Below are 19,169 nucleotides of genomic sequence, written 5' to 3' on the forward strand. Positions count from 1 at the left end.
GAGGAATGTGGGTGGCAGAATTGCTGGTACAGGCAGGTCACGACCCCAGACTGTCCCATGTGATAAACAGGAAGCCTGTTTAAACTTAACAAACTCAGTCTGTGCTTCACTCCAATGTATACTACTATGGTGTAACGGCACAGTGTCGGAGGTGTAATGGCACAGTGTCGGAGGTGTAATGGCACAGTGTCGGAGGTGTAACTGCACAGTATCGGGGGCGCACTGGTTTCTGGTATAACATCATATATGCACTCGTCTCTGGTATAACATCATATATGCACTGGTTTCTGGTATAACATCACATATGCACTGGTCTCTGGTATAACATCACATATCCACTGGTCTCTGGTATAACATCACATATCCACTGGTCTCTGGTATAACATCACATATGCACTGGTCTCTGGTATAACATCACATATCCACTGGTCTCTGGTATAACATCACATATGCACTGGTCTCTGGTATAACATCACATATGCACTGGTCTCTGGTATAACATCACATATCCACTGGTTTCTGGTATAACATCACATATCCACTGGTCTCTGGTATAACATCACATATCCACTGGTTTCTGGTATAACATCACATATGCACTGGTTTCTGGTATAACATCACATATCCACTGGTCTCTGGTATAACATCACATATCCACTGGTCTCTGGTATAACATCACATATCCACTGGTCTCTGGTATAACATCACATATGCACTAGTCTCTGGTATAACATCACATATGCACTGGTCTCTGGTATAACATCACATATGCACTGGTCTCTGGTATAACATCACATATGCACTGGTCTCTGGTATAACATCACATATGCACTGGTCTCTGGTATAACATCACATATGCACTGGTCTCTGGTATAACATCACATATGCACTGGTCTCTGGTATAACATCACATATGCACTGGTCTCTGGTATAACATCACATATCCACTGGTTTCTGGTATAACATCACATATCCACTGGTCTCTGGTATAACATCACATATGCACTGGTCTCTGGTATAACATCACATATCCACTGGTTTCTGGTATAACATCACATATCCACTGGTCTCTGGTATAACATCACATATCCACTGGTTTCTGGTATAACATCACATATGCACTGGTTTCTGGTATAACATCACATATCCACTGGTCTCTGGTATAACATCACATATCCACTGGTCTCTGGTATAACATCACATATCCACTGGTCTCTGGTATAACATCACATATGCACTAGTCTCTGGTATAACATCACATATGCACTGGTCTCTGGTATAACATCACATATGCACTGGTCTCTGGTATAACATCACATATGCACTGGTCTCTGGTATAACATCACATATGCACTGGTCTCTGGTATAACCTCACATATCCACTGGTCTCTGGTATAACATCACATATCCACTGGTCTCTGGTATAACATCACATATGCACTGGTCTCTGGTATAACATCACATATCCACTGGTCTCTGGTATAACATCACATATCCACTGGTCTCTGGTATAACATCACATATGCACTGGTCTCTGGTATAACATCACATATGCACTGGTCTCTGGTATAACATCACATATCCACTGTTCTCTGGTATAACATCACATATCCACTGGTTTCTGGTATAACATCACATATCCACTGGTCTCTGGTATAACATCACATATGCACTGGTCTCTGGTATAACATCACATATCCACTGGTTTCTGGTATAACATCACATATCCACTGGTCTCTGGTATAACATCACATATCCACTGGTTTCTGGTATAACATCACATATGCACTGGTTTCTGGTATAACATCACATATCCACTGGTCTCTGGTATAACATCACATATCCACTGGTCTCTGGTATAACATCACATATCCACTGGTCTCTGGTATAACATCACATATGCACTAGTCTCTGGTATAACATCACATATGCACTGGTCTCTGGTATAACATCACATATGCACTGGTCTCTGGTATAACATCACATATGCACTGGTCTCTGGTATAACATCACATATGCACTGGTCTCTGGTATAACCTCACATATCCACTGGTCTCTGGTATAACATCACATATCCACTGGTCTCTGGTATAACATCACATATGCACTGGTCTCTGGTATAACATCACATATCCACTGGTCTCTGGTATAACATCACATATCCACTGGTCTCTGGTATAACATCACATATGCACTGGTCTCTGGTATAACATCACATATGCACTGGTCTCTGGTATAACATCACATATCCACTGTTCTCTGGTATAACATCACATATCCACTGGTTTCTGGTATAACATCACATATCCACTGGTCTCTGGTATAACATCACATATGCACTGGTCTCTGGTATAACATCACATATCCACTGGTCTCTGGTATAACATCACATATCCACTGGTTTCTGGTATAACATCACATATCCACTGGTCTCTGGTATAACATCACATATCCACTGGTCTCTGGTATAACATCACATATCCACTGGTTTCTGGTATCACATATCCACTGGTCTCTGGAATAACATCACATATGCACTGGTTTCTGGTATAACATCATATATGCACTGGTTTCTGGTATAACATCACATATCCACTGGTCTCTGGTATAACATCACATATCCACTGGTCTCTGGTATAACATCACATATCCACTGGTCTCTGGTATAACATCACATATCCACTGGTCTCTGGTATAACATCACATATCCACTGGTCTCTGGTATAACATCACATATCCACTGGTCTTTGGTATAACATCACATATCCACTGGTCTCTCGTTACAGCCATAACATTAACATTCAGTAGCTGATTTGGTTCTGGGTGCTGAGATTAGGCTAGATATCCACATATCTGCTGCATTGAATTTACAGCAGGTATATGAATCTACAGTACGTAGCCTACAGTGGGTATATGAATCTACAGTACGTAGCCTACAGTGGGTACATGAATCTACAGTACGTAGCCTACAGTGGGTACATGAATCTACAGTACGTAGCCAATAGTGGGTACATGAATCTACAGTACGTAGCCTACAGTGGGTACATGAATCTACAGTACGTAGCCTACAGTGGGTACATGAATCTACAGTACGTAGCCTACAGTAGGTACATTAATCTACAGTACATAGCCTACAGTAGGCACATGAATCTACAGTACGTAGCCTACAGTGGGTACATGGATCTACAGCCTACAGTAGGTATATTCATGTATGTTTCATGGCTCTAGTTCTAAAGATGTAGCCTATCAAGTCCTAACAGGCTCCCGTTAGACAATGTAGGCAGAGGACTGATAGTCACAGACAAGACACCGTAGGTAGAGGACTGACAGTCACAGACAAGACACCGTAGGTAGAGGACTGACAGTGACAGACAAGACACCGTAGGTAGAGGACTGACAGTGACAGACAAGACACCTATAGGTAGAGGACTGACAGTGACAGACAAGACACCTATAGGTAGAGGACTGACAGTGACAGACAAGACACCTATAGGTAGAGGACTGACAGTGACAGACAAGACACCTATAGGTAGAGGACTGACAGTGACAGACAAGACACCTATAGGTAGAGGACTGACAGTGACAGACAAGACACCTATAGGTAGAGGACTGACAGTGACAGACAAGACACCTATAGGTAGAGGACTGACAGTGACAGACAAGACACCTATAGGTAGAGGACTGACAGTGACAGACAAGACACCTATAGGTAGAGGACTGACAGTGACAGACAAGACACCTATAGGTAGAGGACTGACAGTGACAGACAAGACACCTATAGGTAGAGGACTGACAGTGACAGACAAGACACCTATAGGTAGAGGACTGACAGTCACAGACAAGACACTGTAGGTAGAGGACTGACAGTCACAGACAAGACACTGTAGGTAGAGGACTGACAGTCACAGACAAGACACTGTAGGTACAGGACTGACAGTCACAGACAAGACACTGTAGGTACAGGACTGACAGTCACAGACAAGACACCTATAGGTAGAGGACTGACAGTCACAGACAAGACACTGTAGGTAGAGGACTGACAGTCAGAGACAAGACACTGTAGGTAGAGGAATGACAGTCACAGACAAGACAACACACTGTAGCAGCTGTTTTGACAAAATGGTTTTACTCATTATGAATTTTAAAATGGAAACCACCAACTCTCAACCACACATTCTCCCATGGTGCCGCTCAGCTGTAGGACAGATGAAGTGCTGAATGCTCTCCGGAACTGTTGCTATGTGAACTCTGCCCTGCAAGTTGATATCAGCAGAACATCCTATTTAAACAGCTTGTATGCAGTACAATGTGATAAAGCAGTGGGTGTTTAGCTAGTGGGGCTCTCAGCTGTAGCCAACAGGATGGATGCCTGCTTGGATTAACAATGGCTAGTACCGTGTGTTCTCACTCTCAGCCAGCCAGGAGGTAAGGGGGTGGCTGGATGTGGGGGACTGTGCATGCTAAGCCTGCAGGATGCATGGCTTTCATTGTCAGTGAGTGTGGAGCTGCATGTGGACTGCTGACAGACCGAGGGCCTCTCCCCTCTCTTGTTTGCCCAACTCTTTCAGGGCCAGCAGAGCACGTGCTTAGAGATTACTTACATAAGCCTCCTGTTGAATTGATTCAACAAATCAAACATTGTTGTTACGAGTCATGATTCCCAAGGTGTGTTCTTTTACTTTTGGAATAATCTGAAGGCTGAGTTATATAGTAGCACTATAAATTTACCACATTATTCATTAAATGTAAAAAAAATTATAATAATAATAAAAAATAAAAATAAAATAAAATAATAAATAAAATAATAATATAATAATAATAATAAATAATAATAATACTTATTGGGCGACAGCCGATACTTTGTTGTTATCTGTGATACATGGTTCATGTTCCATCGTTTGCAGTGTTTCCTCGTGTCAACCCTACTCACGCAAAGGCTGAGAACACACCAGTACGGTGTTAGCCCATCTAGCAGACAAGGTGAACATTTTTTAAAATGTATATAAAAATATTAAAAATAAAACCCTAAAAAGAAAAACGAATTTGTATGGCTGACCCTTAACACATTTCACTGCATCCATCTGGTGAATGTGACAAAAGAAATAAACATGACACTTTCTGATCTTGCCACCTACATGCCTGCATATTAGCCTGCATATTAGCCTGCATATTAGCCTGCATATTAAACTGCATATTAGCCTGCATATTAGCCTGCATATTAGCCTGCATATTAAACTGCATATTAGCCTGCATATTAGCCTGCATATTAAACTGCATATTAGCCTGCATATTAGCCTGCATATTAGCCTGCATATTAGCCTGCATATTAAACTGCATATTAGCCTGCATATTAGCCTGCATATTAGCCTGCATATTGGGCTGCATATTGGGCTGCATATTAGCCTGCATATTAAACTGCATATTAGCCTGCATATTAAACTGCATATTATCCTACATATTAGCCTACATATTGGGCTGCATATTAGCCTGCATATTGGGCTGCATATTAGCCTGCATATTGGGCTGCATATTAGCCTGCATATTAGCCTGCATATTAGCCTGCATATTAGCCTGCATATTAGCCTGCATATTGGGCTGCATATTAGCCTGCATATTGGCCTGCATATTAGCCTGCATATTGGACTGCATATTGGGCTGCATATTAGCCTGCATATTGGGCTGCATATTAGCCTGCATATTAGCCTGCATATTAGCCTGCATATTAGCCTGCATATTAGCCTGCATATTGGGCTGCATATTAGCCTGCATATTAGCCTGCATATTGGACTGCATATTGGGCTGCATATTAGCCTGCATATTAGCCTGCATATTAAACTGCATATTGGGCTGCATATTAGCCTGCATATTAGCCTGCATATTAGCCTGCATATTAAACTGCATATTAGCCTGCATATTGGGCTGCATATTAGCCTGCATATTAAACTGCATATTAGCCTGCATATTAAACTGCATATTATCCTACATATTGGGCTGCATATTAGCCTGCATATTGGGCTGCATATTAGCCTGCATATTGGGCTGCATATTAGCCTGCATATTAGCCTGCATATTAAACTGCATATTAGCCTGCATATTAGCCTGCATATTGGGCTGCATATTAGCCTGCATATTGGCCTGCATATTAGCCTGCATATTGGACTGCATATTGGGCTGCATATTAGCCTGCATATTGGGCTGCATATTAGCCTGCATATTAGCCTGCATATTAGCCTGCATATTAGCCTGCATATTAGCCTGCATATTAGCCTGCATATTGGGCTGCATATTAGCCTGCATATTAGCCTGCATATTGGACTGCATATTGGGCTGCATATTAGCCTGCATATTAGCCTGCATATTATCCTGCATATTAGCCTGCATATTAGCCTGCATATTAGCCTGCATATTAGCCTGCATATTAGCCTGCATATTAGCCTGCATATTGGGCTGCATATTAGCCTGCATATTGGGCTGCATATTAGCCTGCATATTAAACTGCATATTAGCCTGCATATTAGCCTGCATATTAGCCTGCATGCTCACATTAGGTGTGTTTTGCCCGTGTTTGGCTATGAGAATGAATAATGTAATCTACGTTGTCCTACTGTACATTAAGAAATGATATGGATTTCCACGTAGATTACAGGATTTAGGCTACACTATGACAGAGGATTAAGAGCATCTGTCCTTTTCTGTTAAATTGACTTTCTCAATCCTTTGTTTAGCCAGAGAAGTTGTCCTTACTGGTTAATGTTTCAGACATTCTTTCCCACACCTGTCAGTTATGCAATGTGTCTTTTCTGAAGTTCAGCATTTCAGATATGCCGTGTCAGCTGTGTTATTACTACAGGCCTCGTGTCAGCCGTGTTATTAGTACAGGCCTCGTGTCAGCCGTGTTATTAGTACAGGCCTCGTGTCAGCCGTGTTATTACTACAGGCATCGTGTCAGCCGTGTTATTAGTACAGGCCTCGTGTCAGCCGTGTTATTAGTACAGGCCTCGTGTCAGCCGTGTTATTACTACAGGCCTCGTGTCAGCCGTGTTATTACTACAGGCCTCGTGTCAGCCGTGTTATTACTACAGGCCTCGTGTCAGCTGTGTTATTACTACAGGCCTCGTGTCAGCTGTGTTATTACTACAGGCCTCGTGTCAGCTGTGTTATTACTACAGGCCTCGTGTCAGCCGTGTTATTACTACAGGCCTCGTGTCAGCTGTGTTATTAGTACACACACCTCATAGTGACATGATCCCGATCCCTTCAATGAGAATGGGTTGGTTGGTCACTGGAGGACAACATTCCATATTGAAAGTCTTTGTTATTGGTCACATACACATGTTTAGCAGATGTTATTGGTCACATACACATGGTTAGCAGATGTTATTGGTCACATACACATGGTTAGCAGATGTTATTGGTCACATACACATGGCTAGCAGATGTTATTGCGAATTAAGCAAAATGCTTGTGCTTCTAGTTGACATTACTGCACTAACTAACAAGTAATCTAACAATTCCACAAGAACTACCTAAAACACACAAATCTAAGTAAAGGGATGGAATAAGATTCCTCCCGATATAATCAATATAGCTCCTGTAGTGAGGAGGAGAGACCAGATAGATCAAATAAGAGTCACATACAGTATCTATGTATGTATGTATGTATGTATGTATGTATGTATGTATGTATGTATGTATGTATGTATGTATGTATGTATGTATGTATGTATGTATGTATGTATGTATGTATGTATATATGTGTATATATGTATGTATATATGTGTATGTGTATGTATATATATATATATATATATATATACATATATACACACACACACACATATATACAGGCTCCTGAACTAGTCTGAGGACTACAGTTGCAAAGGGTTGGAAACCTTCAGGTAAATTTCTGGAATTTGTCAATATGAAGTTAAGTCATTTCGCTTAAATTCATTAAAAAAAAGGTAGCTTATAACAGTGAATCTGTTTTTTGTGGGATACACAAAAGGCAATTCTAGGTCTTGTGGCATATTATGGTTAAACTATCCCCAATTCAATGGAATTGCAACCCTCTGCATGCACAGCGCATTCTGTACAGCTGATTCTCAAGATCTTGCACACAAATGAGATGCTATTGAGCTCACACTACTACACTGTCTGAGCCAAGGATTACATGCTTTCTGGTAAGTTTTGATTACAATACTGGGTGGGGTGAATATATTTTATATGACATACATGTTATTTTTGTTAACTAGTAAATAGTAACCTACAGCAAAGTGTGTTTAAATAATTTCTAACTTGTTAACAATTTCTGCTAGTTAGTTTTTGCTACCATGTGGGTTTTAGCTTGCTGGAGCCTGCTAACCGAGGAGTGTTAATTCACCCGTTTCATGTTAAAACATTTATCTTACCAAGGAGTCGTTTAATCTAATGGTGTCACTATTTATCTGTACATGGAATTGTATTTGTTGTTTTTTAATACTCGTTTTTTTCTCATCTTTACAGGAAAATGCCACGGGCACTATCTGATGTGTAGAGACATTTCACTGCAGCTAATGTAGAAGGAAAAGCTGTGTACATTTCCAAATACTGTGCCAAATCATATGTGAAGAATGCAACAATGTGCACAGCGTTCCCTCAGCGCTCACAACAAGCAACTGACAAACATCCCTCTACTTCTATTGGAGCAGAACATTATGAATCAGACACCTTATCAACAGCTCATGATTCTCCTGGAATCAGACACAGCTCATGATTCTCCTGGAATCAGACACAGCTCATGATTCTCCTGGAATCAGACACAGCTCATGATTCTCCTGGAATCAGACACAGCTCATGATTCTCCTGGAATCAGACACAGCTCATGATTCTCCTGGAATCAGACACAGCTCATGATTCTCCTGGAATCAGACAGCTCATGATTCTCCTGGAATCAGACACCTTATCAACAGCTCATGATTCTCCTGGAATCAGACACCTTATCAACAGCTCATGATTCTCCTGGAATCAGACACCTTATCAACAGCTCATGATTCTCCTGGAATCAGACACCTTATCAACAGCTCATGGTTCTCCTGGAATCAGACACCTTATCAACAGCTCATGGTTCTCCTGGAATAAGACACCTTATCAACAGCTCATGGTTCTCCTGGAATCAGACACCTTATCAACAGCTCATGGTTCTCCTGGAATCAGACGTTGTTTAACTCAATGGAGGAACGTAGTCAGAGAAATGCTGATGAATGTCTTGCTCAAGCTGTGTATGCAAACTGGTTCACCTCTGATGCTCACTGGCAATGTGTGTTGGAAGAGATTTCTCAATGTTCTTCTCCCAGCATACACCCCTCCAACCAGACATGCTTTATCTACTCATTTGCTGGATGCAGAGTTCAACAGAGTTCAAGTGAAGGTCAAGAAAATCATAGAGAAAGCAGGCTATTGCAATCATCTCTGATGGGTGGTTGAATGTTTTCATTTATTTTATTTGACCTTTATTTAACTAGGCAAGTCAGTTAAGAACAAATTCGTATTTTCAATGACGGCCTAAGAACAGTGGGTTAACTGCCTGTTCAGGGGCAGAACAACAGATTTGTACCTTGTCAGCTTAGGGATTTGAACTTGCAACCTTCCGGTTACTAGTCCAACGCTCTAACCACTAGACTACCCTGCCGCCCCGTTTGTGGCCAAGAAATAATTAACTACATCATCTCCACCCCTCAACCAGTATTCTACAAGAGCACAGACACAAGGGACAGACACAGCAGTCTCTACATTGCAGATGAGCTGAAGGCCATCATCAATGACCTTGGACCACAGAAGGTATTTGCACTGGTGACAGACAATGCTGCAAACATCTTGGTTTAAAGTGTAGGAGTCCTACCCCCACATCACACCCACTGGCTGTTCTGCTCATGCATTGAATCTGCTCCTCAAGGGCATCATGTCACTGAAAACAATGGATACACTCTACAAGAGAGCCAGGGAAATGGTTAAGTATGTGAAGGGTCATTAAGTTATAGCAGCAATCCACCTCACCAAGCAAAGTGTAAGAATAAGACCACCAGATTGAAGCTGCCCAGCAACACCCGTTGGGGTGGTGTTGTCATCATGTTTGACAGTCTCCTGGAGGGGAAGGAGTCTCTCCAAGAAATGGCCATATCACAGTCTGCCGATATGGACAGTCCGATCAAGAGCATCCTCCTGGATGGTGTATTTTGGGAGAGAGTGGTAAGCAGCCTGAAACCTGTAGCAGTAGCCATTGCACTGATTGAGGGAGACAATGCCAGCCTGTCTGATGTTCAGACTCTGCTTGCAGATGTAAGAGAAGAAATCCATACTGCCCTGCCCACTTCTCTGTTGCTCCAAGCAGAGGAAACTGCAGTTCTGAAATACATCAAAAAGCGTGAAGACTTCTGCCTGAACCCCAAACACGCTACAGTATTCATGTTGGATCCCAAGTCTGCTGGCAAGAGCATCCTGTCTGGTGCAGAGATCAACAAGGCCTATGGTGTCATCACTAACGTGTCTTGCCACCTTGGCCTGGATGAAAGCAAGGTTCTTGGTAGATGGAGATGCAATATGGCAATCGTGCCAACATTTCCACCAGGTGGCTGATGCGATGGGACTTTGTGGATCTGAGGCCCTTTCCCCTGTTGCCTCCATCATTCTCCAAATCCCACCAACATCAGCCGCCTCAGAGCGCAACTGGTCCTTGTTTGGGAACACACACACACCAAAGCACGCAACGGGCTGACCAATACAAGGGTTGAAAAATTGGTGGGCATCCGGGCAAATTTGAGGCTTTTTGAGCCTGACAACTAGCCATCCTCAACAGGGTTGGAAAGTGACAGTGAAGCTGAGGCCTCAGAGTCTGATGTTCAAGAGGTGGACATTGAGGAGGTCCAGGGAGAAGACATGAAAGCCTGAGAGGAAGACAACCAAAGATTATTTTCTAAACTATCATTTTACAGATGCATGTTGAAAACGGTTTTGGGAGATGCGATGGATAATTTAATATCCCCTTTACTTTGTTGTTCAGTGAAATCATCCATGTGAAGAGTCAACTCATTTAATTCAAGTTAAATTCGTAACTAAATTATTTAGATGTTTTTTCTATTAGAAGGATTTAATCATTTGCAATTATGTGTAATTATTATTTTTATTTTTATTTTACCTTTATTTAACCAGGCAAGTCAGTTAAGAACATATTCTTATTTTCAATGACGGCCTGGGAACAATGGGTTAACTGCCTGTTCAGGGGCAGAATGACAGATTTGTACCTTGTCAGCTCGGGGGTTTGAACTCGCAACCTTCCGGTTACAAGTCCAACGCTCTAACCACTAGGCTACGCTGCCGCCCCGATAAGGTAAAAGGTTTATGTTTCTGTCTCCATATGATATGGTAAATATATCCAATGCAAAAAACCACATCTAAATATAAATGGTATTCATATTAATTAGTATATATTTCCGTGAATTCCCATATATTACCATTAATTCCCACGGAAAGTTTCCACCTCTGAATATTCCCCAAAATATGCAACCCTACTGAGGACTCATCCTGAATAACAGTCACATACAGTAGGTTCCTGAACTATCCTGAGGACTCATTCTGAATAACAGTCACATACAGTAGGTTCCTGAACTAGCCTGAGGACTCATTCTGAATAACAGTCACATACAGTAGGTTCCTGAACTAGCCTGAGGACTCATCCTGAATAACGGTCACATACAGTAGGTTCCTGAACTAGCCTGAGGACTCATCCTGAATAACAGTCACATACAGTAGGTTCCTGAACTAGCCTGAGGACTCATCCTGAATAAAAGTCACATACAGTAGGTTCCTGAACTATCCTGAGGACTCATCCTGAATAACGGTCACATACAGTAGGTTCCTGAACTAGCCTGAGGACTCATCCTGAATAACGGACACATACAGTAGGTTCCTGAACTATCCTGAGGACTCATCCTGAATAACGGTCACATACAGTAGGTTCCTGAACTAGCCTGAGGACTCATCCTGAATAACGGTCACATACAGTAGGTTCCTGAACTAGCCTGAGGACTCATCCTGAATAACGGACACATACAGTAGGTTCCTGAACTAGCCTGAGGACTCATCCTGAATAACAGTCACATACAGTAGGTTCCTGAACTAGCCTGAGGACTCATCCTGAATAACAGTCACATACAGTAGGTTCCTGAACTAGCCTGAGGACTCATCCTGAATAACAGTCACATACAGTAGGTTCCTGAACTAGCCTGAGGACTCATCCTGAATAAAAGTCACATACAGTAGGTTCCTGAACTATCCTGAGGACTCATCCTGAATAACGGTCACATACAGTAGGTTCCTGAACTATCCTGAGGACTCATCCTGAATAACGGTCACATACAGTAGGTTCCTGAACTAGCCTGAGGACTCATCCTGAATAACGGTCACATACAGTAGGTTCCTGAACTAGCCTGAGGACTCATCCTGAATAAAAGTCACATACAGTAGGTTCCTGAACTATCCTGAGGACTCATCCTGAATAACGGTCACATACAGTAGGTTCCTGAACTAGCCTGAGGACTCATCCTGAATAACGGTCACATACAGTAGGCTCCTGAACTAGCCTGAGGACTCATCCTGAATAACGGACACATACAGTAGGTTCCTGAACTAGCCTGAGGACTCATCCTGAATAAAAGTCACATACAGTAGGTTCCTGAACTATCCTGAGGACTCATCCTGAATAACGGTCACATACAGTAGGTTCCTGAACTAGCCTGAGGGCTCATCCTGAATAACGGTCACATACAGTAGGCTCCTGAACTAGCCTGAGGACTCATCCTGAATAACGGACACATACAGTAGGTTCCTGAACTAGCCTGAGGACTCATCCTGAATAAAAGTCACATACAGTAGGTTCCTGAACTATCCTGAGGACTCATCCTGAATAACGGTCACATACAGTAGGTTCCTGAACTAGCCTGAGGACTCATCCTGAATAACGGTCACATACAGTAGGTTCCTGAACTAGCCTGAGGACTCATCCTGAATAACAGTCACATACAGTAGGTTCCTGAACTAGCCTGAGGACTCATTCTGAATAACGGTCACATACAGTAGGCTCCTGAACTAGCCTGAGGACTCATCCTGAATAACGGACACATACAGTAGGTTCCTGAACTAGCCTGAGGACTCATCCTGAATAACTGTCACATACAGTAGGTTCCTGAACTAGCCTGAGGATTCATCCTGAATAACGGTCACATACAGTAGGCTCCTGAACTAGCCTGAGGACTCATCCTGAATAACGGACACATACAGTAGGTTCCTGAACTAGCCTGAGGACTCATCCTGAATAACGGTCACATACAGTAGGCTCCTGAACTAGCCTGAGGACTCATCCTGAATAACGGTCACATACAGTAGGTTCCTGAACTAGCCTGAGGACTCATCCTGAATAACGGACACATACAGTAGGCTCCTGAACTAGCCTGAGGACTCATCCTGAATAACGGTCACATACAGTAGGTTCCTGAACTAGCCTGAGGACTCAGCCTGAATAACGGTCACATACAGTAGGTTCCTGAACTAGCCTGAGGACTCATCCTGAATAACGGTCACATACAGTAGGTTCCTGAACTAGCCTGAGGACTCATCCTGAATAACGGTCACATACAGTAGGCTCCTGAACTAGCCTGAGGACTCATCCTGAATAACGGTCACATACAGTAGGTTCCTGAACTAGCCTGAGGACTCATCCTGAATAACGGTCACATACAGTAGGCTCCTGAACTAGCCTGAGGACTCATCCTGAATGGAACTCTGCTGCTCTATCGATCGCTCTACACATTAGAAGAAACTATAGTGACGTGGTGTTTGGCCAGAGCGATGTGGATGGTAGTCAGGCCACTCCCCTTCATAGCACACAGTGCCCTCTGTCTTGTCAGTCGATACACGGTGTCAGGGTTACCCAGGGCAAAGCAAACTGGTTTGACATGTCCAGGTTGACATTGACATGTCATTTGAAGCTATGCCCTAGTAGTAGGCTACTTTCTGGGGGGAAACAATTTTGTCATTGAAGAAAATACACTAGGCTCTTGTATTACCCTGGCTGGCTGGCATAGTACTGTAGGTACCCTGGTATAGTACTGTAGGAAAACCTGGTATAGTACTGTAGGTACCCTGGTATAGTACTGTAGGTACCCTGGCATAGTACTGTAGGTACCCTGGCATAGTACTGTAGGTACCTTGGCATAGTACTGTAGGTACCCTGGCTGGCTGGCATAGTACTGTAGGTACCCTGGCTGGCAGGCATAGTACTGTTGGTACCCTGGCATAGTACTGTAGGTACCCTGGTATAGTACTGTAGGTACCCTGGTATAGTACTGTAGGTACCCTGGTATAGTACTGTAGGTACCCTGGTATAGTACTGTAGGTACCCTGGTATAGTACTGTAGGTACCCTGGTATAGTACTGTAGGTACCCTGGCATAGTACTGTAGGTACCCTGGTATAGTACTGTCGGTACCATGGTATAGTACTGTCGGTGCCCTGGCATAGTACTGTAGGTACCCTGGCATAGTACTGTAGGTACCCTGGCATAGTACTGTAGGTACCCTGGCATAGTACTGTAGGTACCCTGGCTGGCAGGCATAGTACTGTAGGTACCCTGGCTGGCTGGCATAGTACTGTAGGTACCCTGGCTGGCTGGCATAGTGCTGTAGGTATCCTGGCCGGCATAGTGCTGTAGGTATCCTGGCTGGCTGGTAGAGTACTGTAGGTATCCTGGCTGGCTGGTAGAGTACTGTAGGTATCCTGGCTGGCTGGCATAGTGCTGTAGGTATCCTGGCTGGCATAGTACTGTAGGTACCCTGGCTGGCTGGTAGAGTACTGTAGGTACCCTGGCTGGCTGGCATAGTACTGTAGGTATCCTGGCTGGTATAGTACTGTAGGTACCCTGGCTGGCTGGTATAGTACTGTAGGTACCCTGGCTGGCAGGCATAGTACTGTAGGTACCCTGGCTGGCATAGTACTGTAGGTATCCTGGCTGGTATAGTACTGTAGGTACCCTGGCATAGTACTGTAGGTATCCTGGCTGGTATAGTACTGTAGGTACCCTGGCATAGTACTGTAGGTACCCTGGCTGGCTGGCATAGTACTGTAGGTACCCTGGCTGGCTGGTAGAGTACTGTAGATACCCTGGCTGGTATAGTACTGTAGGTACCCTGGCTGGCTGGCATAGTACTGTAGGTACCCTGGCTGGCTGGTAGAATACTGTAGGTACCCTGGCTGGCATAGTACTGTAGGTATCCTGGCTGGTATAGTACTGTAGGTACCCTGGCATAGTACTGTAGGTATCCTGGCTGGTATAGTACTGTAGGTACCCTGGCATAGTACTGTAGGTACCCTGGCTGGCAGGCATAGTACTGTAGGTACCCTGGCTGGCTGGTAGAGTACTGTAGATACCCTGGCTGGTATAGTACTGTAGGTACCCTGGTATAGTACTGTAGGTATCCTGGCATAGTACTGTAGGTACCCTGGCTGGCATAGTACTGTAGGTACCCTGGTATAGTACTGTAGGTACCCTGGCATAGTACTGTAGGTACCCTGGCATAGTACTGTAGGTACCCTGGCATAGTACTGTAGGTACCCTGGTATAGTGCTGTAGGTACCCTGGCTGGCAGGTATAGTACTGTAGGTACCCTGGCATAGTACTGTAGGTACCCTGGCATAGTACTGTAGGTACCCTGGCATAGTATTGTAGGTACCCTGGCATAGTACTGTAGGTACCCTGGCATAGTACTGTAGGTACCCTGGTATAGTACTGTAGGTACCCTGGCTGGCAGAGTACTGTAGGTATCCTGGCTGGTATAGTACTGTAGATACCCTGGTATAGTACTGTAGGTACCCTGGCTGGCTGGCATAGTACTGTAGGTATCCTGGCATAGTACTGTAGGTACCCTGGTATAGTACTGTAGGTACCCTGGCTGGCTGGCATAGTACTGTTGGTACCCTGGTATAGTACTGTAGGTACCCTGGCTGGCATAGTACTGTAGGTACCCTGGCTGGCATAGTACTGTAGGTACCCTGGCATAGTACAGTAGGTACCCTGGCTGGCATAGTACTGTAGGTACCCTGGCTGGCTGGCATAGTACTGTAGGTATCCTGGCTGGCTGGCATAGTACTGTAGGTATCCTGGCATAGTACTGTAGGTACCCTGGCTGGCAGGTATAGTACTGTAGGTATCCTGGCATAGTACTGTAGGTACCCTGGCTGGCAGGTATAGTACTGTAGGTACCCTGGCTGGTATAGTACTGTAGGTACCCTGGCTGGCAGGTATAGTACTGTAGGTACCCTGGCTGGCTGTTATAGTGCTGTAAGTACCCTGGCTGGCTGGTATAGTACTGTAGGTACCCTGGCTGGTAGAGTACTGTAGGTACCCTGGCTGGCTGGCATAGCACTGTAAGTATCCTGGCTGGTATAGTACTGTAGGTACCCTGGCTGTTATAGTGCTGTAGGTACCCTGGCTGACTGGTATAGTACTGTAGGTACCCTGGCTGGTATAGTACTGTAGGTACCCTGGCTGACTGGTATAGTACTGTAGGTACCCTGGCTGGTATAGTACTGTAGGTATCCTGGCTGGTATAGTACTGTAGGTACCCTGGCTGGTATAGTACTGTAAGTACCCTGGGTGACTGGTATAGTACTGTAGGTACCCTGGCTGTTATAGTGCTGTAGGTACCCTGGCTGTTATAGTGCTGTAGGTACCCTGGGTGACTGGTATAGTACTGTAGGTACCCTGGCTGGCTGGTATAGTACTGTAGGTATCCTGGCTGGTATAGTACTGTAGGTACCCTGGCTGGCTTGGTATAGTACTGTAGGTACCCTGGGTGACTGGTATAGTACTGTAGGTACCCTGGCTGGTATACTACTGTAGGTACCCTGGCTGGTATAGTACTGTAGGTACCCTGGCTGGTATAGTACTGTAGGTATCCTGGCTGACTGGTATAGTACTGTAGGTATCCTGGCTGACTGGTATAGTACTGTAGGTACCCTGGCTGGCTGGTATAGTACTGTAGGTACCCTGGCTGGCTGGTATAGTACTGTAGGTACCCTGGTATAGTACTGTAGGTACCCTGGCTGGCTGGTATAGTACTGTAGGTACCCTGGCTGGCTGGTATAGTACTGTAGGTACCCTGGCTGGCTGGTATAGTACTGTAGGTACCCTGGTATAGTACTGTAGGTACCCTGGCTGGCTGGTATAGTACTGTAGGTACCCTGGCTGGCTGGTATAGTACTGTAGGTACCCTGGCTGGCTGGTATAGTACTGTAGGTACCCTGGCTGGCTGGTATAGTACTGTAGGTACCCTGGCTGGTATAGTACTGTAGGTACCCTGGCTGGCTGGTATAGTACTGTAGTTTATTTGAATTCCATTTTTTATTTTTGTGAGCTCAATACTCACATTCCACAGTTTCTCTAGAGATAAATCAGATCCAGACTGAACTGTGCGATGTGGTAGGGAGTTGTAGTTTCCAACAGGCCGATATTCTACATAGTTTAGTGCATCAAAACGTGGTAATTAACTACAATGACTATAATCCATTGAGCAACTACTTGTCTGGTATGTGCGTTTTTTTTTCTTTTCACACCTGCTTCAAAAGAGGCAAAAGAATGCATTGTCTTGATGGGATGTAGCGAGCAGCTGTTGCTTCGTCAGGTATCTCTAACTGAAAATACATGATCTAAGTAATTAATAGTTGGCATTCAGCAGTCATAAAAGTATGCCTTACTTACTTTGAAGAACTACTAAAATATGAATTTTGTCAGAAAGCATAGGGAGGAGCTCTATAGAGATGAGATGACTTGGAATGAAATAATAAAGTCATCAAATAAAAAAAATGTAAAATACACAACAACTGAAATATGTTATTAAAGTAAAGTACTGTGAATAAATGATGGTTAATAAGGGATCAGCAGTAATGGACATCACTACCATCATGGGACTAATTCATTGTTTTATTCTGTGTTGTTACAGCACTCATCCCAAATCATCGAAACCGTGAGATATTTTTTAAGCAAGCCTCAAAAAGCAATAAGCACTCAGCAAGGTGGAGTGTGCAAAGTGCACATTTTGGGATAAGGGTAGAGAAATTGGGACACAACCCTAGTGCACCCATAGGAACGCAGTGCACTATAAAGAGAATAGGGTGCCCTCTGGGATGCACCCCGAGTCACGTTATACACTGTTACAACGCCTATAGAGCACATTGACATGTCGGTTGGGATAGAACCTGCTGGACACACAGTGAAATGCATGTAACTAACTCGCTGCAGATGCGTCACCAGACACTGGTACAACGCCTATAGAGCACATTGACATGTCGGTTTGGGATAGAACCTGCTGGACACACAGTGAAATGCACGGTAACTAACTCGCTGCAGACGCTTCACCAGACACTGTTTGCATACGGGAGGTCAAACTTCCCCTTGATGGGGAGAGAAGCCATTAGGTCATATTATTTATTGATCCTAAATGGGCTGAAAAACTACAAGTTAACTGAATTAGCAGGGTTTTAATGTTTGATAGGGTGGGTTTAACTCAATTTTATCTGATCCATTCTGTTCTGTCACTACATTTGTTAATCTTATTGCATTTAAAAAATATACTACTATCTAATGTTTGCAGTACCATTAGCTACAATAGGCAGAGTGCCTTACTGCAAATAGGTCCCCTACAATAAACATACCTTGTCTGTTCTTGCAGGGTCAGATGGGGTTCCACAAAGAACTTGACTCTGAGCTTCAGTCTGCAGGGAGACAGGTTATCCATCTGTTGGGAGATCCTGTTCCTGAGATTCAACCACAAACTCTCCCCTTTGCTTCCACAGAACTGAAGCCCAAAGTAATCCACCTCTATTATTCCCAGTTTCCGACAGACCTGTGAGTCAAAACAATAGAACAACCCACTTCACTAAAGAAGTTAATGCCTCATAAAGACTGGTAGTTAAATACAACGTTACATGTACTACGCTGTTGATACATTGTTACAAGTGTACGTACACGTTAACTTTTATTCAAATTCTCAAAATATTTACAGAAACCAAAATGATTAAAACTGCATTAATTTGCAACCCCAACACACAGATACTAACAACATGGAATAAAATAGACTTGAATGG

The 19,169-nt window shown here is 43.7% G+C and overlaps 1 protein-coding gene across 1 annotated transcript in view; it reads right to left on the reverse strand.

Moving 5' to 3' along the window:
* The window catches only part of LOC109878855 (E3 ubiquitin-protein ligase MYLIP-A), a 29,633-nt gene that overhangs the window by 10,107 nt on the left and 357 nt on the right, over nucleotides 1-19,169 (reverse strand). Inside the window, exon 2 of the mRNA XM_031812044.1 lies at nucleotides 18,738-18,928. Coding sequence (XP_031667904.1) covers nucleotides 18,738-18,928 — 191 coding nt within the window. The remainder of the gene's footprint in view (nucleotides 1-18,737; nucleotides 18,929-19,169) is intronic.

The sequence above is a fragment of the Oncorhynchus kisutch genome, unplaced genomic scaffold (genome assembly GCF_002021735.2).
Source record: "Oncorhynchus kisutch isolate 150728-3 unplaced genomic scaffold, Okis_V2 Okis02a-Okis13b_hom, whole genome shotgun sequence".
Classification (NCBI taxonomy): Eukaryota; Metazoa; Chordata; class Actinopteri; order Salmoniformes; family Salmonidae; genus Oncorhynchus; species Oncorhynchus kisutch.